This window comes from Papio anubis, chromosome 1 (genome assembly GCF_008728515.1).
Source record: "Papio anubis isolate 15944 chromosome 1, Panubis1.0, whole genome shotgun sequence".
Taxonomy (NCBI): domain Eukaryota; kingdom Metazoa; phylum Chordata; class Mammalia; order Primates; family Cercopithecidae; genus Papio; species Papio anubis.
In genome coordinates this window covers 5,384,462-5,406,918 of record NC_044976.1, presented here as the reverse complement: position 1 = coordinate 5,406,918, position 22,457 = coordinate 5,384,462, and the positions used below count along the sequence as shown (strand labels likewise).

Sequence of the window (22,457 nt, the reverse complement as noted above, 5' to 3'; positions counted from 1 at the left end):
TTCCCTTAAATGACTAATGATGTTGAGCATTTGCTTATTGGCCATTTGTATATCTTCTTTGGAGAAATGTCTATTCCAGTCCTTGAATATTGCTTGCGTGGTTTGTTTTTTGTTTTTGTTTTTGTTTGAGACAGAGTCTTGCTCTTTGCTCTGTCGCCCAGGCTGGAGTGCAGTGGCGTGCTCTCGGCTTACTACAAGCTCTGCCTCGCGGGTTCATGCCATTCTCCTGCATCAGCCTCCCGGGTAGCTGGGACTACAGGTGCCCGCCACCACGTCCAGCTAATTTTTTGTATTTTTAGTAGAGATGGGGTTTCACCGTATTAGCCAGGATGGTCTTGATCTCCTGACTGCGTGATCCACCTGCCTCGGCCTCCCAAAGTGCTGGGATTACAGGCATGAGCCACTGCGCCTGGCCAATGCACAGTTCTTAATTTTGATGAAGTTCAGTGTATCTATTTTTTCACTTGTTGCCTATGCTTTTAGTGTTATATCCTTGAAATCATTACTAAATCTAATGTCATCATGATTTTCTCTCATGTTTTCTTGTAAGAGCCTTATAGTTTTTAACTCTTTTTAATTTTTTTTATTTTTAAATTTTTCAGCCTGAATATGTTTGTTCCGTTTTTGCTCTTAAGTTTAGGTTTCTGATCCATTTTGAATTAACATTTTCATATGCTGTAAGGAATTGGTCCAGCTTCTTTCTTTTGAATATAGATATTGAGATTTTCCACCACCATTTGTTGAAAAGACTATCTTGAAGATGGTTTGATCTTATATGTATGGGCTTATTTCCTGATTCCATTTCTGTTTCATTGGTCTACATGTCTGTCCTTGACCCAGTATCATACTGTTTTAATTACTATAGCTTTTCAGTAAGTTTTGAAGTCGGTACAAGTCCCTTCCCCATTTTTCAGTTTGGTTATTTGCTTTCTTGCTGCTGAGTTTCTTGTGTTCCTTACATATTTTGGATATTAACCCCTTATCAGATGTATGATTTACAAATGTTTTCTCCCATTCTGAGGGTTGTCTCTTTGTAAATTGTTTCCTTTGTTATGCAGAAGCTTTTTAGTTTGATGCCATCTCATTTGTCTATTGTTACCTTTGTTTTCAGGGTCATATCTAGAAAATTGTTACCTAGACCAGTGTCATGAAGCGTTTCCTCTAGTAGGTTTACAGTTTCAGGTCTTTTTTTTGAGACAGAGTCACCGGCATGCATGAGGCTGGAGTGCAGTGGCTATCTTAGCTCACTGTAGCTCGCCCTCGGAGTTCCTGCCTGCCACGCCTGGCTAATTTTTTTTTTTTTTTGAGGCAGTCTCGCTTCTTATCTCCCAGGCTGGAGTGCAGTGGCGGGATCTCTCCCAGCTACATTGCAAGCTCGCCTCCCGGGTTTTTCTGCATGTTTCTCTGCCTCAGCCTCCCCAAGTAGCTGGGACTACAGCCCACCACCTCGCCATTTCAGTTTTTTGTATTTTGGGGAGGCGGGGACACCCGTGTTAGCCAGGATGGTCTCGAACTCTGACCTGCGTGATCCGCCCGGTCTCGGCCTCTAAAGTGCTGGGATTACAGGCTTGAGCCTGCTGGCAGCCTTTTTTTGGGGGCGAGGTCTGCGGCTCTGTCGCCAGGCTGGAGTGCAGTGGCGCATCTCAGCAGCTCTGCAGGCTCGCGCCTCCCGGTTCTGCGCCATTCTCCTGCCTCAGCCTCAGATTAGCTGGGACTACAAGCATGCCACCTAAGCCGAGCTAGTTTTTGTATTTTTTTTAGTAGAGGCGGGGTTTCACCGTGTTAGCCAGGATGGTCTCGATCTCGACCTGCGTGATCGCCGATCACCGGCCTCCCCAAAGTGTTGGGGTTGGGCAGGCCACAGCTTGACCAATTTTTGTATTTTGGCAGAGGTTTCACGTGTTTGTGGGATTGTCTTGATCTCCTGACCTTGTGATTAGCGCCTCGGCCTCCCAAAGTGCTGGGATTTACAGTGAGCCACCATTTAAGCCAGTTTCAGTGTGGTATATTTAAGTCTTTATTCCATTTTGAGTTGATTTTTGTATATGATGTTTGATAAAGATATCTAGTAGTATCCTTCTTTTCTCTGTGAATAACCAGATTTCCTGGTCTTATTTATTGAAGACTATCCTTCCCCCTTGTTTTGTTATTAGCATCTTTGTCAGAAATAAATTGGCTGTAAATGCAGTGTTTATTTCCAGACTTTCTATGCTGTTCCATTGAGTGATATGTATAACCTTTTTTATGCCATTACTGATGCGGACTGGGAGCTGGGTCTCACTGTCACCCAGGCTGGAGTGCGTTAGCACAGTCATAGCTCACTGCAGCCTCAAATTCCTGGAAACAGGTGATCTGCCTCGCCTCAGCTTCCGAAAGCACTGAGATTGCAGAGCCTCCACGCCTGATCCTGCCATGCTGTTTTACTTTAAAACGCCCGGCTAATTTTTTGCATTTTTAGTAGAGACGGGGTTTCACCGTGTTAGCCAGGATGGTCTCCTGACCTTGTGATCCACCCGCCTTAGCCTCCTGAAGTGCTGGGATTACAGGCATGAGTCACCGCACCCGGCCCACACCTGGCTAATTTTTTAACAATTATTTTTAGAGGCAGTGTCTCACTTTGTAGCCCGGGCTGGACCATGCTCTTTTAATTATAACTGCTTTTGAAGTCAGAGAATGTGATACCTCCAACTTTTTTTTTTTTTTTTTTTTTGCTCTTGCTGCCCAGGCTGGAGTGCAGTAGCACGATCTCGGCTCACTGCAACCCGTGCCTCCTAGGTTCAAGCGATTCTCCTGCCTCAGCCTCCCAAGTAGCTGGGATTACAGGCGTGCGCCACCACGCCTGGATAATTTTTTGTATTTTTAGTAGAGGCGGGGTTTCACCATGTTGGCCAGGCTGGTTTTGAACTCCTGACCTCAGGTGATCCACCTGCCTTGGTCTCCCAAAGTGCTAGAATTATAGGTGTAAGCCACCATGTCCAGCTGACCCTGTCTGTCTTTAAAAAAAAAAGAAAAAGAAAGAAAAACAAAAAAACTTGGCTCATTATTCTGAATACATTAATTTATGTGTACAATATTCCTATGTATAAGCAGCCGCTCTGTCCTGTCGGCCACCTCCTAGGACCCGTCTGTCTACTGAACTCCTCTTACGTCCTAGGTCCTGACTGCACCCTTGGCCTGGGCCCTCCAGCTGTACTGACCCTAGCTACTCCATGGCTCCATCCTTTTTTGAGCACTGTCTTAATTTTCTGGCAAAACAGGAAGTTCTGGGGTCATCTTTCACTTTCTCTTCCATAGCCTTGGAATGAGCTATTTTTCCAGAGAGCCCTGGCTCCTTTTCATAGGGAGAGATTGAAACCAGAGTTTCAGTACTGTGTACGCGTGTTGCCTCTGGTGTGTCATTGTTTCTAGATCTCAGTGCACAAAGCTAGCATCTATGACATATTTAAACCCACACATACATATGTGTATGTGTATATATGCATATAGGTCTATACTTGTATAGATACCTTTTCTGTTTCATTAAAACCATGAGGCCAGCACGGTTCTTCATGCCTGTAATCCCAGCCTGTGGGAGGCTGAGGCAGGCGGATCACTTGAGGTCAGGAGTTTGAGACCAACTTGGCCAACATAGCAAAACCTCATCTCTACTAAAACATCCAAAAATGAGCCAGGTGTGGTGGCGAGTGCCTGTAATCCCAGCTACTTGGGAGGCTGAGGCAGGAGAATCACTTGAACTCGGGAGGTGGAGGTTGCAGTGAGCTGAGATGCGCCCTTTCACTCAGCCTGGGGTGAGCACGGTGAGACTCCCATCTCAAAAATAAAAGGAAAAAAAGAAAGCAAGCCATGAGTTTCTGACTTATCCGATTCCGGCTTAACATCCCAGGGATCCTCGCCGGCACTTCTTCCTTTCATGTTTTGCCAAGTTATTCCTCTGAATTGTTAAGAGCCTGGCTATGAGCGGTGGCAGTGTGCGCCTGTAATCCCAGCACTTGGGGGCTGAGGCAGGCGGATCCACACAAGGTCGGGAGGTCCAGAACCATCCCTGGCTAACAGGGTGAAACAGGAGTGCAAAAGCTCCTAAAAACTTAGCCGGGAGGCTGACTGGAGAGCCTGTAGTCTAGCTACTCAGGTGAGGCAGGAAGAATGGTGGCCGGGGAGGGCTTACAGTGAGCTGAGATCTGGCCTGCTCCAACCTAGGCGACAGAGAAGCGAGACGTTCGATCTCAAAAAAAAAAAAAAAAAAAAAAAAAAAAAGAAACCTGGCTATGATTGGTACAAATTTGTTTTTATTTTAGCAGATCTTCTCTAAACTATGCAGGCCTCCTCTGCTTTCACTCAGCCACCCCACATCCCTACCCGCCACTGGCCACTTAACCTTAAGAAGGGGGAGCCTAAGCTGGCTGAATTCCTAGCTCCCATCAGAGTGGCCACTCTGATGGTTGGTCTGTCAGGAATGGCCTTGCTGCGTCCTACACTGGCCAGACTTGTCTCCATAAGACCCTGTCGCACAGTCCACCTCACTGGCCTCAGCTGTACTGGCTGCCTCATTGAACTGCTCAGCTCCCTGTCCCTGGCCAGAGGAATACGTCATGATTAGAGTGTGAACACAGGAGCCCCTGGGTTTAAGCCAGCTTGCTGTTTACTGACTGGCCCGACACCCAAGAACAGGGATTGTAATCACTTACAGTTTCCTCATCTGTAAAAATGAGGATACTACCACCTGCCACAGGGTTAGCGAGGCTGGGAAACTCAGCTGGTGGCCAGCTCAGAAGCCTGTAATCCCAGCACTTTGGGAGGCCGAGGCCGGAAGGAGGTCCTACGAGGAGTCAGGAGATCAGAGACCATCCACAGCTGCTGGTGAAACCCCGTCTCTACTAAGAAATACAAAAGAAACTGCTTGGTGAGGTGGCCCGAGGCTGTAGTCAGCTCCTCCTGGGTGAGGGCGGAGAATGGCTTGAACCAGGGAGGCCCGGAGCTTGCAGTGAGCTGAGATCGGCCACTGCACTCCAGCCTGGGCTACAGAGGCGAGACTCGTCTCAAAAAGAAAAAAGAAAATTAGAGGCTCTTGGCTGGGCACAGTGGCTCATGCCACAAATCCCAGCACTTTGGGGGAGGGAGAAAACAGGGTAGGTGGATCACCCAGGAGTCAGGGAGTTCAAGACCAGCCTGACCAACATGAAACACTCCACGTCTCTACTAAAAATACAAAATTAGCCGGACGTGGTGGCACATGCCTGCAATTCCAGCTATGCAAGAGGCTGAGGCAGGAGAATTGCTTGAACCCGGTACGTGGAGGTTGCAGTGAGCCAACGTCGCACTATTGCACTCCAGCCTGGGCAACAAGAGTGAAACTCTGTCTAAAAAAAAAAAAAAAAAGAAAATAACTATGTGAAGGGCCTAGAACAGAGTCATTGCTGTATTCCTATTAAGACACACATGCCTATTCATTGCCCTTTCATTCGGATAGAAGCCCTGCGAGGGTGGGGATGTTTGTCTGTTTTGTTTACAGATATGTCCCAAATCACTGGAACAAGCCCAGCAGTTAGCAGATTTGTGTGTTTGCTGAATGAATATAATTGGCATTAGCCGTTTATGTGAAAGTGAGCATGTCTTTGTGTTAAGTTGAAAGCTTAGATTTCCAAAAAATGGAATTAGAGTATTCCTGTAGGTACGATGGTCTCAGATTTCCTAAGGTTCTTTGTCAGTGGTAACAGCTGAAACAAAACCCTCACCACCTTTTAAGTAGCCAGGATTGAACACTCATCTTACCTTACTCATCTGATTACTCATCTTTATCTTCTTAGGACCACCTTTCACTCACCTGAGGACACCACAGAAGATGGTATATTATGGGAAACCTTCTTGTAAAAACAACTACGAGAATTATATTGACATAATAAAATATGTGTTCAGCGCTTACAAGAGAGAGTCCCCTCTCATCGTCAACACTATGGGATGGGTTTCAGGTAAGCCTGCACGCACACATCTGCAAGGGAAGGACAGGCAGTGTGAGTACTCCTAGCTTTCAGACAGCCACATTAAAGCCCAGTGTTTTGTTTTTTGTTTTTAATTGAGGCAGGGTCTCACTCTGTCGTCCAGGCTGGAGTGCAATGGCGTGATCTTGGCTCACTGCATCCTCTGCCTCCCGGGCTCAAACAATCCTCCCACCTCAGCCTCTGGAGTAGTTGGAACCACAGGCGTGTGCTACTCTGCCCAGCTAATTTTTGTAGTTTTAGTAGAGATGGGGTTTTGCCATGTTGGCCATTCTGGTCTTGAACTTCTGGCCTCAAGTGATCCGCCCACCTTGGCCTACCAAGGCGTGCTGGGATTACAAACACGAGTCACAGCGCCCAGCCAAAGTCCAACTTATTGATGGTTTCTTTGTCTTAGAACAAATGCACCCATTTGTCTTAGGAGCGTGTCACTGTTCTTGAGTGTGTCACTGTTCTCGAGTGCATCAGCTGTGCTAATGTCTCTTCCCCACAGACCAGGGGCTCCTGCTTCTCATTGATCTGATCCGATTGCTGTCTCCCAGCCACGTGGTTCAGTTCCGCTGTGACCACAGTAAATATATGCCAGACCTTACCCCGCAGTATGTAGATGACATGGATGGCTTGTACACAAAAAGCAAGACCAAGATGAGAAATCGACGTTTCAGACTCGCAGCATTTGCAGATGCTTTGGAATTTGCTGATGAAGAAAAAGAGAGTCCAGTTGAGTTCACTGGACATAAACTGATAGGTGTTTATACAGACTTTACATACAGAATAACTCCAAGAAATAGGTAACTAACCCTCATTTGGCTGAAGAATTAACGTTTCCTTCTGTCGAAAAAGGCCTGCCATTCTCAATTCCTCTAAAGGCCTGAGTCCTCTAAAATCTTCAGTTCTCTATCACAGCTGTGCATTTACAAAGAAGAACCAGTTGTTTTCTGAACTGTTACGTTTCCAGGGAAATACCCAGAAGTGGCCCCTAACTCTGGCCGCCAGCAACTTGGACTTAAAGGAGAGTCTTTACGCGTCCTGTTTTTCCAGTCGGGGTCTGTCAAGAGAGGGCAGTGTTGGAAAGCCCAGTACTCTGTGAAAATGTGACCTCTGTGATGACAGGTGTGAGAGGTGGCCGTGGAGGGTTAAATGTCTACTTACCTTGTTGTAATTTGCCTTTCAGAGAGTCACATAACAAAATTCTTCGAGATCTGACCATCTTGAGTTACCTTAGCCAGCTGCAGCCCCCGATGCCCAAACCACTTTCTCCTTTGCATAGCCTGACACCCTATCAGGTAATCTGAACTTACGGGAGAAATTGTCTTCATTTTGTTACACACTTGTGTGGTTTTCTGTGTGCTGGGCACTCTTCTAAGCACTTCATAACTCCTCGCTCATTTAATCCTCAGAACATCCCAGTGTCATAGGTTCTATTGTTATTCTCATTTTATAGATGGGGAAACTGAGGTGTAGAGAGGCTGAGGGACTCAGCAGTAGGGGCCGGGCTGGCATGCAGGCCCAGGCAGTTCAGCTCTGGTGACCGCTCTTAGCCATGTTTCTGTCCTGAGGTTGAGTGTGGCTCTGTGCTGGGTTTGAATGTCCCGCCTGGTCGCAGGGGCTGCTCCAGCACTTCCACTTTTCAGCTGTAGAATAGGGGTGCTACTGGGCCTCAGAGAGTGATCGTGTGGATTCAGGGAGCGTTCACAGTGGAACCTGGCACCCAGAGAGCACTCTTAAAGTACTTCACATTAGCCGGGTGCAGTGGCTCACGCCTGTAATCCCAGCACTTTGGGAGGCCGAGGTGGGCGGATCACGAGGTCACGAGATCAAGGCCATCCTGGCTAACACAGTGAAACCCCATCTCTACTAAAAGATAGAAAAAACTAGCCGGGCGAGGTGGCAGGTGCCTGTGGTCCCAGCTATTCGGGAGGCTGAGGCCGGAGAATGGCGTAAACTCGGGAGCGGAGCTTGCAGTGAGGTGAGATCCGGCCGCTGTACTCCAGCCTGGGCGACAGAGCAAGACTCTGTCTCAAAAAAAAAAAAATACAAAAAATTGGGGGACACGGCTCACACCTGTAATCCTAGCACTTTGGGAGGCCGAGGCAGGCGAATCATGAGGTCAGGAGATCGAGATTATCCTAGCTAACACAGTGAAACCCCGTCTCCACTAAAAGTACAACAAATTAGCTGGGCGTGGTGGCTCATGCCTGTAGTCCCAGCTACTTGGGAGGCTGAGGCAGGAGAATGGCGTGAACCCAAGGGGCAGAGCTTGCAGTGAGCCGAGATTGTGCCACTGCACTCCAGCCTGGGCAACAGTGCAAGACTCCGTGTTTAAAAAAAAAAAAATTAGCCAGGCGTGGTGGCACGTACCTGTAGTCCCAGCTACTCGGGAGGTTGAGGCAGGAGGATCGCTCGAACCCGGGAGGCGGAGGTTGCAGTGATCCGAGATCACGACACTGCACTCCAGCCTGGGCGACAGAGCGAAATGCCGACTCAAAAAAAAAAAAAGTACTTCACATTACTGTCGTCAAAAGTAGATTTCCACCACCAACGTATTTGCAACTTGGAATCCAGGCTGCTAATAATTGTTTTGGGAGGAAAGCATGATAGCGTTAGGATTCAGGATGATGAAAAAGCAAAACTAGCGGCAGGTGGCACTTCTGAAATGCTTACTGTGTGCAGTACTCTGTTCTAAGCCTGTGTAACTCCACTACTTACCATGGTCCTGTTATCCCCATTTTACAGATGGTAAAACCAAGGCCAGGGACTGGGAGTCAGCTTGCCCAAAATGGTGCAGTCAAAGTTTAGGCTAGGATTGAAGTTGCAGGACGCACGACTCTGAGCCCGGGTCTGCTGTGCCACACAGCCTGTCCAGTTTTGAGTGCTTGCTCCATGCCAGGCACTCTGCCAAGCATTTAGGGGCTCAGTGACTTCGTGGCCACCCTGTGAGAGAAAGGCTAAGACATGCTTCATTTATAGCTTTGAGCATTGGGAGCTGTCAGGTGGAAGCACTTGCCCAGGCTGGAGTGCAGTGGCGCAATCTCTGCTCATTGCAACCTCCACCTCCCAGGTTCAAGTGATTCTCCTGCCTCAACCTCCTGAGTAGCTGGGATTACAGGCGCCCGCCACCACACCCGGCTAATTTTGTATTTTTAGTAGAGACAGGGTTTCACCGTGTTGGTCAGGCTGATCTTGAGCTCCTGACCTCGTGATCTGCCCATGTCGGCCTCCCAGAGTGCTGGGATTACAGGCGTGAGCCACTGCACCTGGCTGAAGTGGCAGACCTGGGCAGCAAGGATATGTTTCTTGGACCCGATGGTGGCATGGGCTCCAGGCCTCTGAGTCATCTCCCCTGGAGAGTCTTTGCTAATGGGGTTTTAGTTTATGGGTCATTTATTCACCTGGAGATGCTCTGTAACTGAACGTGAAATTTATCTGCCAATACTTTAATCTGTCTTGTATTACTTCACATTTATTTATTTATTTTTTTGAGATGGAATTTTGCTCTTGTTGCCCACGCCAGAGTGCAATGCCGCGTGCTCGGCTCACTGCAACCCCCGCCTCCCGGGTTCAAGTGATTCTTCTGCCTCAGCCTCCCAAGTATCTGGGATTACAGGCACACACCACCATGCCCAGCTAATCTTCTGTATTTTTAGTAGAAACGGGGTTTCACCATGTTAGTTAGCCAGGCTGGTCTCCATCTCCTGACCTCAGATGATCCACCTGCCTCAGCCTCCCAAAGTGCTGGGATTATAGGCATGATCCACCGCACCTGGCCCACATTTATTTTTTAAATTCAAGGTTTTTTTTGTTTTTTTTTTTTTTTGAGACAGTCTCTGTCACCCAGGCTGGAGTGTAGTGGCACAATCTTGACTCACTGCAACCTCCGCTGCGTGGGTTCAAGTGATTCTCAATTCTAGTGCCTCAGCCTCCCAAGTAGCTGAGACTAAAGGCATGCACCACCACACCTGGCTAAATTTTTGTATTTTATTTATTTATTTATTTTTATTTTTATTTATTTATTTTTTTTGAGATGGAGTCTTGGTCTGTCATTCAAGCCGGAGTGCAGTGGCACAATCTCAGCTCACTGCAACCTCCGCCTCTCGGGTTTAAGTGATTCTTGTGCCTCAGCCTCCTGAGTAGCTGGAACTACAGGCACGCACCACCATCCCTGGCTAATTTTTTTATTTTTAGTAGAGACAGGGTTTTGCCATGTTGGCCAGGCTGGTCTCAAACTCCTGACCTCAAGTGATCAACCCACCTTGGCCTCTCAGAGGGTTGGGATTACTGGCATGACCCACTGCACCCGGCCTAAAGAATTTTTTATTTTATTTATTTTTTATTTATTAATTTGTTTTTGAGACAGAGTCTTTCTCTGTTGCCCAGGCTGGAGTGCAATGGCGCGATCTCTGCTCACTGCAACCTCCACCTCCCAGGTTCAAGCGATTCTCCTGCCTCAACCTCCTGAGTAGCTGGGATTACAGGCGCCCACCACCATGCCCAGCTAATTTTGTATTTTTAGTAGAGACCGGGTTTCACCATGTTGGACAGGCTGGTCTTGAACTCCTGACCTCGTGATCTGCCCACGTCAGCCTCCCAAAGTGCTGGGATTACAGGCGTGAGCCACTGCACCTGGCTGTTTTTATTCTTTAAAGATACTTTTGGGTAGGCACTTTGGCAGACCTATCTTTAGATAGCTGGTTAATCTAGTTGTAAAAATTAAGTGGTTTTTCAAAGTAGCGATGAATAGAGTGAGATGCAAATTCATTTTCCAGGTCCCTTTCAATGCAGTCGCGCTCCGAATTACCCACTCTGATGTCGCCCCTACCCATATACTATATGCTGTGAACGCCAGCTGGGTTGGTCTTTGCAAGATCCAGGATGACGTCAGAGGATACACGAATGGGCCCATCCTGCTTGCCCAGACTCCAATCTGTGACTGCTTGGGCTTTGGTGAGTCTGAGAGTAAAACATATCCATAAACCTACTGAAGAGGATCTACTGCTTTAACTGTAGATGACTGGTTAAAGTCCTTGTAGCTGTGTCTAAGCTACAGAGGTCAGAGAACCCCCACTCATCTATATAGCATGCCTTAGGGGCTGGAGGCCAGGAAGGAAGCAGCTATTTCTCTGCTTCATCTACCAGCTCCTATAAATGTAGACTTACCAAGGGCCTGGGCTTGGCCCTCTTCTTGCTCGACACTTCTCCCCTGTCTCAGTCACTGCTGGGTTCTAAATCCATCTTTAGGCGTTCCCTTTCTGCAGTGTCCTCCAACACAGCTGTTCATCTGCGTTCCAAACCCACCTTGCCAGTGTACATCTCCACTTGAGTGTCTGACTCGCATGTAGACCTGGGACCCTCAGGACCCTCTTGCTCGCACCCTCTCCTCCTTGCCCCAGGCTTGTTCTTGGTCCATTGGAAGATTCACTCTGACATCCAGGTCAGACCCTGGCCCCTCCTTGGCATCCCCTAGCCTTCGTTTGCTACTTTCAGCCCATTAGACGGTCTGTTGGCTTCTGTCTTCAAAATATGTCAGCTTCCTCCACCTCTTCTCAGCATGTTAGTCAGTCACCGCCATCTGCTGAAAAGTTTCTTAACTGAACTCTCCACTTCCTCTCTTAAAATTTATCCCCATAGCCAGGAATGACCTGAACCCAGGCGCGGTTGTGCCACAGCCTGGCACTTCCCATCACTGAGATCCAAGGTCTGGACCAGGGCTCGAAGTGCCCAGCGGGATTGGGTCCCCACCTCCTTGACCTGCCTTGGTTTCTTGAGGTCAATAAACATGGAGTTTTGGAAGGGTGCTGGAGCTAAGTAATCCCAAATTAGCGAAGTCCTTAAATGCACATTTCAGATTTGGACAACACTGTATTTCTCAAAAGCATTTTCACAGAAATTGTGTCATTTAGTACAGACCATAAAGGAGGAACAGTGATGGGGAAAGATCAGGTTGTCTTCTGTATGTTCCTTAGTGGTGGATTTTCCCCCTGGCCTGTACTCACCAACAATCTAGGACTTTTGTTTGTTTGTTTGAGACGGAGTCTTGCTCTGTTGCCCACGCTGGAGTGCAATGGTGTGATCTCCACTCACTGCAACCTCCGTCTCCCAGGTTCAAATGATTCTTCTGTCTCAGCCTCCTGAGTAGCTTGGATTACAGACATGCGCCACCCCGCCCAGCTAATTTTGTATTTTTAGTAGAGATGGGATTTCACCATGTTGGTCAGCCTGGTCTTGAGCTCCTGACCTTGTGATCCGCCCACCTTGGCCTCCCAAAGTGCTGGGATTACAGACGTGAGCCACTGCGCACAGGCTGTTTTTTGTTTTTTGTTTGTTTGTTTTTTTTTTTTGAGACAAAGTCTCTCTCTGTCTATTTGGACTCACTGCAATCTCTGCCTCCTGGGTTCAAGTGATTCTTGTGTCTCAGACTCCTGAGTAGCTGGGAGTTACAGGTGCGCGCCACCATGCCCAGCTGATATTTGAAATTTTAGTAGAGACAGGGTTTCACCATGTTGGCGAGGCTGGTCGCAAACTCCTGACCTCATTCGATCCACCTGCCTCAGCCTCCACAGTGCTGGGATTACAGGCGTAGCCACCGCAGCTGGCCCAATCTAGGACTTTTGCATGTAGACCATTTTGGTTCCTCATGGCTGAACACAGGGAAGGTACAAACTGTCCCAATTTTCAAGGACTCTGTCTCTTGACTCTTTGTATTTTCTTTTCTTTTCTTTTTGAGACAATCTCGCTCTGTCACCCAGGCTGGAGTTCAGTGGCGCCATCTCGGCTCACTGCAAGCTCCGCCTCCTGTGTTCAAGCTATTCTCCTGTCTCAACCTCCCGAGTATCTGGGACTACAGGTGCCCGCCACCACGCCTGGCTAATTTTTTGTATTTTTAGTAGAGATGGGGTTTCACCGTCTTGCCCAAGCTGGTCTCGAACTCCTGATCTCAGGCAGTCCACCCTCCTCGGCCTCCCAGAGTGCTGTGATTACAGGCGTGAGCTACTACACCCGGCCAGCTCTTTGTATTTTCAAAACAAAACAGAGTTGAAATCAAGACTTATGTTCAAAACCATTCTGCAGTTTCTAAAGGTGGAGAGGTTTGATGTTTTCCAAAAGGGTGATTTTTGTGTTGTGCGCATGTCTTGAAGGCATCTGTAGAGGCATTGACATGGAGAAGCGGCTGTACCACATCCTCACCCCTGTGCCCCCGGAAGAGCTAAGGACCGTGAATTGTCTGCTCGTTGGAGCTATTGCCATTCCACATTGTGTCCTTAAGTGCCAGGTGAGCCTTACCCCAGGCACAGCCCTGGAAGGAGCCTACTCAGGTCCACAGGAAGTGAGGAGCTGAAGTAGGGTCAGGGGTCATGGGAATGGGTGATCTGGGAAACCTATACTTTGTTGTAGGTCCTGAGTGAGCCAAGACGGTGTCAGGGCCGCCTCCAGGGCCTGAGACCATGAATCACTGTCACTCATGGTGTCAGTGTCGCGATCTGGGCTCACTGCAACCCGTGGTGGAGCCTTTACATAGGAGTAGGTTGTGTTGGAGCAAGCAGGGGCCCTCTCAGGTTTGCCCTCCTGAGGACAGTCTTCAGAGGCATCACGGGACCAGGCCAGAGCTTCTGTGTGCCCCAGAGCCAGCCACAGGGGCTGCGAGTGGGCTCTGGGTACAGGGGATGTTCCCACCATTCTCATCCTCCCGTGTCCCTCTTTTGAAAGGGACGTGCACTGCACCCCCACTCAGCCTCACGCTGTTTGCTGTGTTGATGGAATGGGACAGAAGGGAGGCCCTGGCACGTTTGTTACCGAGCCAGTTGATTAAAGGGGGCTCTGAAGGAAGGGATCAAATGCCTTAAAAGTGAAAAGTCCCCACCCAGACTGTCAGGACACTACCTTCAGGTGGGAGAGAGCGCTGTAAACCCCTCTGGCCTGGACCTGGAGTGTTTCCATGAATTCTCTTTGTGTTTCCATTTCAGCGTGGGATCGAAGGGACCGTACCTTACGTCACAACGGATTACAATTTTAAAATTCCTGGAGCATCAGAGAAAATTGGAGCAAGAGAACCTGAGGAGGCACATAAAGAGAAACCATACCGAAGACCTAAGTTCTGTCGAAAAATGAAGTGATGCTCGCATTTTTAACAAGGGAAGAAACTTTCCTACCTGAAAGCTTTGTCTCAAGCCTGACCACGAGAGACATGATGGAGTTTCATGGCCATGAATGGTGCCCTTATCAGCAACACTGTTTCCTGTGTAATTCGTGAATGTCGTATAGTAGTCTTAAGTTTCTCTTTTAAAGCTGCATGAGCTAGAATTTGCTCTAGTCTTCTGTGTGGTACTCATACTTGCTGTCTGCTGTGCTTTCCAGAGGGAGTAAAACAGCAGAGAACAGTTTGTGTGCCATTAAAACAGAGATTCCTCAGAAAGTTCTTCAAGGACCTGGCTATTAGAATCAGGATAAAAATACGGAAACTGGGGCCATTACAATGTACTGAGAAGGAAGGAAGAAGGCCAACCTGCAGGATCTCAAGCATAATGAATACAAGGGCTCACCACAGCGTTGCCTGAGCCATGTGCAGACCTGGGGGCCAGCGACCGTCTGCTTCCTTGGAACCAGTGTGGATGGTTATAGCCCATCCATTTGGTGCAGTTGTACTTGGTCTGTTACATTCAATCAAGGTTTAATAGATAGGGCCGGGCGTGGTAGCTCACGCACACCTGTAATCCTAGCACTTTGGGAGGCTGAGGCTGGAGGATTGCTTGAGCCTCTGAGTTCCAGGCTGGAGTACACGAACTACTCCAGCCTGAGCGACAGAGTAAGACCTTATCTTTTTTAAAAAAGAAAACAAAAACTTAAACGGGTTCGATAGATACAAATTTGGACCCAACGCCCTTCTTTTTTTTTTAATCCTGAGGTTTTATGCCGAGGAAATTGCTTTCAAATCTGGAAAACCTCGGGGCCAGGCACGGTGGCTCACGCCGCAAATCCCAGCACCTTGGGAGGCCAGGCAGGAGGATCACAGAAGTCCAGGAATCAAAAGAACCCTCCACAGCTAACCACGGGGTGAAACCCGTCTCTACAAGTAGAAAAACTGGCGGGCATGGTGGCACCTGTAGTCCCAGCTGCACCCGGGAGGCTGAGGCGGAAGTAAGCGTGAACCAGGGAGGGCAGAGTTGCAGTGAGCCAAGATGGTGCTACCACGCCAGCCTGGGAGACAGGCTGAGACTCCTTCTCAGAAAAAAAAAAAAAAGAAATCTGGAAAACCTCTTCTGGGGGCTCTTTTTTTTGGGCAGAGTCTCATCTATGCATGGGAACAGGTACAGTAGCGGATCTCAGCTCACTGCAAGCTCCAGCCCTCCCGGGTTCCACGCCATTCTCCTGCCTCAGCCTCCCAGTAGCTGGGACTACAGGCGCCAGCCACGCCAGAAGCTGGTTTTAACTCCTGAGCAATGCGATCCTCACGACCTGTAGTCCCGCTCCGTCTCGGCCTCACTGAGATTGTAGCTCACAGCCTCCCTGGGGGCTCTTAAAAAGTGAGTTGTCCAAATTGACTTCTGGTCTGAGGCCAGGGGACAACCCTGGGGCAGAGACTCTGGAGCTAGGTTTGGAAGGAAGAAGGACTGGCAGACCAGCTCTTGAGGCTGTTTTGCCTGTGGGAGGCTGGACCTGAACTTGCACCTATGAACAACCCTGCCCTTTAGAGCTTTCCTGGGGGTGCTGGAGGCTGGTGACCGGACTGCCATTCTTCATGTCCTCCCTGGTGCTTCCGACCCTTTGTCCTCTAGGTTGGAAGTGGATTGTGTAAACATGTGATGGGACCAGGTCACACCATTTTCTGCATTTAAGACAACAGGATACTTACTGGGGCTGAGGTTCCAATTGGTATTACGACCACCGCCATCTTCCCAGCATGATCACATTGTAAGACTATTAGGATGTGTGGGTTTTAACACTTAACATTTATATACAATTAAACTGTTGGTTATCATTGTCTTTAGTATTTTATGGTGGCCCCTCAGCACCTCTTAGACCCAACAGCAAACAACTTAAAATAAGCCCAGGAAACTTTGCTATGGTGATTGGTTTTGATGCCTTTGAGACAATTGAGTCTAGCTTCTTAGTTGCCCCTTATTTATGTTGAAATCTGGCTCATTCGTATCATGTTTTACTGTGCTGGCCTTAAAAAAGAATTTTAAGACAATGCACCACCATCAACATTTTGTCTTTCTCCACTTGTATCTTTACAGTTATACTCACTGGAGGTTATTGCAGCAAGGCTCTGGAAGAATGAAACTGGTGCCCTGTAATTATATTTGCATCCAATCTAGGTTTGCCTTCAGGCTTTAAATACAGCCTGCATGGTGGTCAAGTCTTTTTCTTCAGTTCCTATCACTAAAGAAAAATCGTTGCCTCTAGAGGGAGCTATCAGCTGTTGGTCAGGTAGCCTTACTGGGGCTAGAGTTGACCCAGGAAGCTGTACAGGGTTTAGGGAAGGAGGTTCGGAGACCGGGATCCTAGGCCGCGGTGAACTTTAGCTTGTGCGGGTCAGACCTGCAGCAGCACCATTCCCCGGGATGACGATTCATTCCATTATTGACGGCAGTGGCTTTTTCTTTCCCTTTCCTTTTTTTTTTTTTTTGAGACAGAGTTTCGCTCTTGTTGCCCAGGCTGGAGTGCAATGGCGCAATCTGGGCTCACTGCAACCTCTGCCTCCCAGTTCAAGCGATTCTCCTGCCTCAGCCTCACGAGTAGCTGGGATTACAGGCATGCGCCACTACCCCGGCTAATTTTCTATTTCTATTTTCACCCTGCTGGCCAGGTTGGTCTAGAACTCCTGACCCCAGGTGATCCACCCGTCTTGGCCTCCCAAAAGTGTTGGGATTACAGGCGTGAGCCACTGCGTCCGGCCACTGGCAGTGGCATTAAGGGCATTTAGGGGAAAGACAGGATTGGACTTTTTGTCATTTCCACAGTCCATTATGGGTCAGATTGGGTAATAAGGAGTTCTCCATTGGAGCTGCTCTTTTTTGAGACAGAGTCTTGCTCCATCTCCCAGGCTGGGGTGCGGTGGCCGATCTTGGCTGCGCGGCATGCGTTTCGTGGTAATCCTTCAGCGGATGGCGGTGGCTATCCATCAGGTTCAAGCGGATTCTGCCCTCGGAATCTCTGGTGGCTGGGTTACCGGATTGAGCCTCACCGCCTAGTTCAGATTACACATATTTTAGTGGGATGGGGTTTCTGCATAAATAAGACCAGTTGGATCTCGATCCTCCTGACCTAAGTGATGCCTTTCAGCCTCCCAACTGCGACATTTTTTTTTTTTTTTTGAGATGGAGTCTACCGGCTCTGTCACCCAGGCCCAGGCTGGAGTGCAGTGGCAGGATCTCAGCTCACTGCAATCACTCCCGGGTTCCCACGCCATTCTCTGCCTCAGCCTCCCCGAGTAGCTGGGACTACAGGCCTGCCACCTAAGCGGCTTCAGGGTTTGTATTTTAGGCAGAGACAGGGTTTCCCTGGTGGCCAGGAGATGGTCACCGATCTCCTGACCTCGTGATCCCAGCGTCCTCGGCCTCCCAAGAAGATGCTGGGATTACAGGCTTGAGCCACCGAGCCCGGCCAAAATTTTTTTTTTTTTTTTGAGACAGAGTCTAGCTCTGTCACCCAGGCTGGAGTGCAGTGGCGTGATCTCGGCTCACTGTATCCTCCGCCTCCCAGGTTCAAGCAATTCTCCTGCCTCAACCTCCTAAGTAGCTGGGATTACAGGTATGTACCACTACGCCCAGCAAATTTTTGTATTTTTAGTAGAGATGGGGTTTCACCATGTTGGTCGAGCTTGTCTCGAACTCCTGACCTTGTGATCCACCCGCCTCGGCCTCCCAAACTGCTGGGATTACAGGCGTGGGCAACCATGCCCGGCCTGAAGCTATTCTTTACAAAAACTCATTAGTTTTTGGTTTTGGTTTTTTTTTGTTTTTGTTTATTTTGCAACGGACTCTCACTCTGTCGCCAGGCTGGAATGCAGTGGCCTGATCTCAGGTCACTGCAACCTGTGCCTCCCGGGTTCAAGGGATTCTCTGCCTCAGCCTCCCACGTGGCTGGGATTACAGGCACCTGCCACCACACCGGGCTAATTTTTGTATTTTTAGTAGAGACGGCATTTCACCTTGCTGGTCAGGCTGGTCTTGAACTCCCAACCTCAGGGGATCCTCTTGCCTCAGCCTCCCAAAGTGTTGGGATTACAGGCATGAGCCACTGCGCCTGAGCCTCTTAGTAATTTTTGTATGTAATTTTCAAAGTATCCCAAGTAGCTGGGGATACTTTTGGGATTACAGGTGCCCGCCACTACACCGGCTAATTTTTTTTTTGAGACGGAGTCTCACTTTGTTGACCAGGCTGGAGTGTAGTGGCACGATCTTGGCTCACTGCAGGCTCCGCCCCACCGGGTTCACGCCGTTCTCCTGCCTCAGCCTCCCGAGTAGCTGGGACTACAGGCACCTGCCACCTCGCCCGGCTAATTTTTTCTATTTTCAGTTGAGACAAGGTGGGCGGATCACAAGGTCAGGAGATCAAGACCATCCTGGCTAACATGGTGAAATCCCATCTCTACTAAAAATACAAAAAATTAGCCAGGCGTGGTGGTGGGCACCTGTAGTCCCAGCTACTCAGGAGGCTGAGGCAGGAGAATGCTGTGAACCCAGAAGGCGGAGTTGGCAGTGAGCCAAGATCACGCTACTGCACTCCAGCCTGGGTGACAGAGCAAGACTCCATCTCAAAAAAAATTAAAAAGAGGCCGGGCGCGGTGGCTCACGCCTGTAATCGCAGCACTTTGGGAGGCCAAGGCGGGTGGATCACGAGGTCAGGAGATCGAGACCATCCTGGCTAACACAGTGAAACCCCGTCTCTACTAAAAATACAAAAATTAGCCAGGCGTGGTGGCAGCGCCTGTAGTCCCAGCTACTTGGGAGGCTGAGCCCGGGAGGCGGAGCTTGCAGTGAGCCCAGATTGTGCCACTGAACTCCAGCCTGGGTGCAGAGTGAGACTCTGTCTCAAAAAAAGAAAAAGGAAAATCTGGAAAACCTCTTCTGGGGGCTCTTAAGTAGATTTGTCCAAATTGACTTCTGGTCTGAGGCCGGAGACAACCACAGGGCACAACTGGAGACTGGGCTGTTTGGAAGGAAGAAGGACTGGCAGACCAGCTCTTGGGAAAGCTCCATTTTTGCCTGTGGGAGGCTGGACCTGAACTTGCACCTATGAACAACCCTGTCATTTAGAGCTTTTTGCTTGGGGGTTTTCCTTGTGTTAGCCAGGATGGTCTCGATCTCCTGACCTCATGATCCACCTGCCTCGGCCTCCCAAAGTGCTGGGGTTATAGGCATGAGCCACCGTGCCCGGCCAATTTTTTTGTATTTTTAGTGGAGATGTGGTTTTACTATGTTGGCCAGGCTGGTCTTGAGCTCCTGACCTCGTGATCCGTCCACCTCGGCCTCCCAAAGTGCTGGGATTACAGACGTGAGCCACCGCGCCTGGCCTAGGTCATTTGTTTTTAGATTTGGATGACAAGATCGTGGATAAGACAGCAGGCTTTGATTATAGAGCGCTGAGTTCAAATCCTGGCTCTGCCACTTGTCAGTGGTGTAACTTGGAGGAAGATACTTAGCCTGTTTTGTGTTTGAAAATGGGGTAATTGGCCGGGCGCGGTGGCTCAAGCCTGTAATCCCAGCACTTTGGGAGGCCGAGACGGGCGGATCACGAGGTCAGGAGATCGAGACCATCCTGGCTAATGCGGTGAAACCCCGTCTCTACTAAAAAATACAAAAAAAACTAGCCGGGCGAGGTGGCGGGCGCCTGTAGTCCCAGCTACTCGGGAGGCTGAGGCAGGAGAATGGCGTAAACCCGGGAGGCGGAGCTTGCAGTGAGCTGAGATCCGGCCACTGCACTCCAGCCTGGGCGACAGAGCGAGACTCCATCTCAAAAAAAAAAAAAAAAAAAGAAAGAAAATGGGGTAATTGTCCTTCCCTCAGTGTTCCTTGGTGAGGAGTAAGTGAAGTCATGTCTATAAGAGATTTAGCACAGTCTCCGGCATGTAGAAAACGGTCAGTAACTCCTGGTGTGTGACTAGCCTCTGATTAGATGGTAAACTCAGGAGGCTGGCACCAGGATGGTGTTCCTCACAGTCATGCTGGAGGGATGCGGAAACTAACTGAGTTCGTAGCTACTTACTCATCTTGCCTCCAGCAGGTTCACCTTAAAATCGTTGCTGCCAAGCTTCCTGTGGTCAGAGCCCTTGAGGAAGCAAGCTCCGTGGCCACCATAGATAACCCATTCCTGAAAGTTTTTCATAAACCCCCATTTGTTGCTTTTAAAATTTTATAAGCAGCTTACACATGTAGAAAGTGATCCTCCAGTCCACCATCACATAGGTAATCACTGACCTGTGAGGTGTCTCAGCTGGGGCTTGGCTGTGCGTGTGTGTGTATTTAACAAAATATGTATGGTTTCTGTTCAGCTCTTTTCAGTTAACAGATAAACTTTTGTATCATTAAATATTTTGAGAACATGAATTTAATTGTTGTGTAATTTTTTGTAGATAGGTCATTTTATTCCAGGCAATCACTTTTCAATGCTTAGAAGAAACCATAGTGGGCCGGGCGCAGTGGCTCACGCCTGTAATCGCAGCACTTTGGGAGGCCGAGGTGGACGGATCACGAGGTTAGGAGATTGAGACCATCCTGGCTAACACGGTGAAACCCTGTCTCTACTAAAAATACAAAATTTAGCTGGGCGTGGTGGCGGGCACCTGTAGTCCTAGCTACTCGGGAGGCTGAGGCAGGAGAATGGCATGAACCTGGGAGGCGGAGCTTGCAGTGAGCCAAGATTGCGCCACTGCACTCCAGCCTGGGCGACAGAGCAAGAGTCCTTCTCAAAAAAAAAAAAAAAAGTGAAATGAGTCATGCCTGTAATGCCAGCACCTTGGAAGGCTGAGGCAGGAGGATCACTTGAGGCCAAAAGTTTGAGATCAGCCTGGTCAACATAGTGAGACACCATCTACTTAAAAGAAAAAGAAAAAAAAAAACCTGAAACAAACTCCTACCTAGTGCTGCGCTGATAAAACTGCCTCTTGGCAGCAAGGACTCAGCCCTTGTCTTCCCGCACCTCATAGGGTTGGGCCTAGCAGAGAGATGGAGATTTGGCTGACAAGCCCAGCCTAAACAGTGGCTAAAATAAATACGGGGGCCATCTGCACAGTAAGGGGGGAAGACCACGAGATGTTCAGGGCCTCTTCAGAAAGACCTTGCTAAGTTAAGTATTCCCAAGGCTTTGCCAGGAAGAGCGGACTGTGGGTGGAAACCCCCCAAGTCAGGGGGCAGCAGGTCCAGTCTGCAGTGCCAGGAGCTGAGCAAGCAAAGTCTTGCGAATCAGCAGAGCTGAACTGGGCAGACATGTGCTGGGCTGGGAAGCCAAGGGTAGCTATGGTAACTGGCCCTGAGGCGGCTGTGGTGCTCTGCAGACTGGCTTGGGTTTTTCTAATGTTTTGAGGCTCACTTGATCTCCTGCTGTGACCAGCCCCTCTCTGCCTGGCAGGGGAGAGCCACCGAACTCTCAGGCCTTCCTGGTAGCCGAGGAGCCCAGCGGAGGGGCTGCTGCTGGCTGCTGGGATTGCAGAGGCTGGGGTCTCTGTGGCATTGCTTTCCTGGAAAGGAGGGACGGCACCTCCGGGGCAGCCAGCAGTGTGGGAGCCCATTCCAGGGCATGAATGGGCACTCAGGAATGGAAAATCCAAGAGGGAACAAACCACCGACAAAGAAATGCAGTGTGAGCGGCAGCTGCGAAGTCTGTGCCTTCAAATATACAGCGCCCAGGGGACCCGTGGTAGAGGGGGAGCAAACTGGCAGGGCTGAGAGCGCCTTGGTTTTCTGTGCAGACAGGTCCAGCTGCAGAAATTAAGACTGGGGCTGAGTCGGGGAGAAGCCTTCCACGTTGAGACGGCAACTGGCCAAAGCAGGACGGAGACCTGTGTGTCTGACTGGAGAGGCCTGCGGCATTGGCATGTGGCTGGAGGTCCAGGCAGGGTGCCACCACCACAGAGGTCAAGCATGAATTCAGTCCTGACAAAACATGGGTCTCCACCTCCAAGCCGGCTCAAACTTTGTTCGGGAACCGGTGAGTATGTTTTCTGTCTCTTTTGTCTAGAAAGGAGGTTGGAGGACACAGAGTGAAAGGAGGAACTTTGCAGGTCTTGGAGGGCTCCAAGGACTCGCACTCACTGAACTAGTCCAGATCGTCTAAGAGCCACTTGCGGGCTGGATCCATTTTGTCTCATTCATCCATTAATCAGTGAGTGAAGCCCTCCCAGCCCTGCAGTTTTAGCCATCAGCTCTGATTTGAGGGCAGAGGAGGGGGCTTTGCTGCTCAGCCATCCAGCTCCTGAAAGAAGAAAGACGAGACTCCACGCCGAAGGGTGGCTCTGGTGGCAGGATA

At 49.3% G+C, this 22,457-nt stretch overlaps 2 protein-coding genes across 2 annotated transcripts in view; both read left to right on the top strand.

Annotated features, from left to right (window-relative positions):
• Positions 1 to 14,291, top strand: part of NOL9 (nucleolar protein 9) — a 31,559-nt gene extending 17,268 nt beyond the window's left edge. Inside the window, 6 exon segments of the mRNA XM_031660514.1 lie at positions 5,805 to 5,966; positions 6,487 to 6,784; positions 7,168 to 7,279; positions 10,760 to 10,937; positions 13,130 to 13,263; positions 13,955 to 14,291. Of these exon segments, the coding sequence (XP_031516374.1) occupies positions 5,805 to 5,966; positions 6,487 to 6,784; positions 7,168 to 7,279; positions 10,760 to 10,937; positions 13,130 to 13,263; positions 13,955 to 14,104 (1,034 nt within the window). The 3' untranslated portion in view covers positions 14,105 to 14,291.
• Positions 14,292 to 21,401: 7,110 nt separating this feature from the next.
• PLEKHG5 (pleckstrin homology and RhoGEF domain containing G5) overlaps positions 21,402 to 22,457 on the top strand; it is a 53,631-nt gene continuing 52,575 nt past the window's right edge. Inside the window, exon 1 of the mRNA XM_009183007.3 lies at positions 21,402 to 22,139. Coding sequence (XP_009181271.2) covers positions 22,073 to 22,139 — 67 coding nt within the window. The 5' untranslated portion in view covers positions 21,402 to 22,072. The remainder of the gene's footprint in view (positions 22,140 to 22,457) is intronic.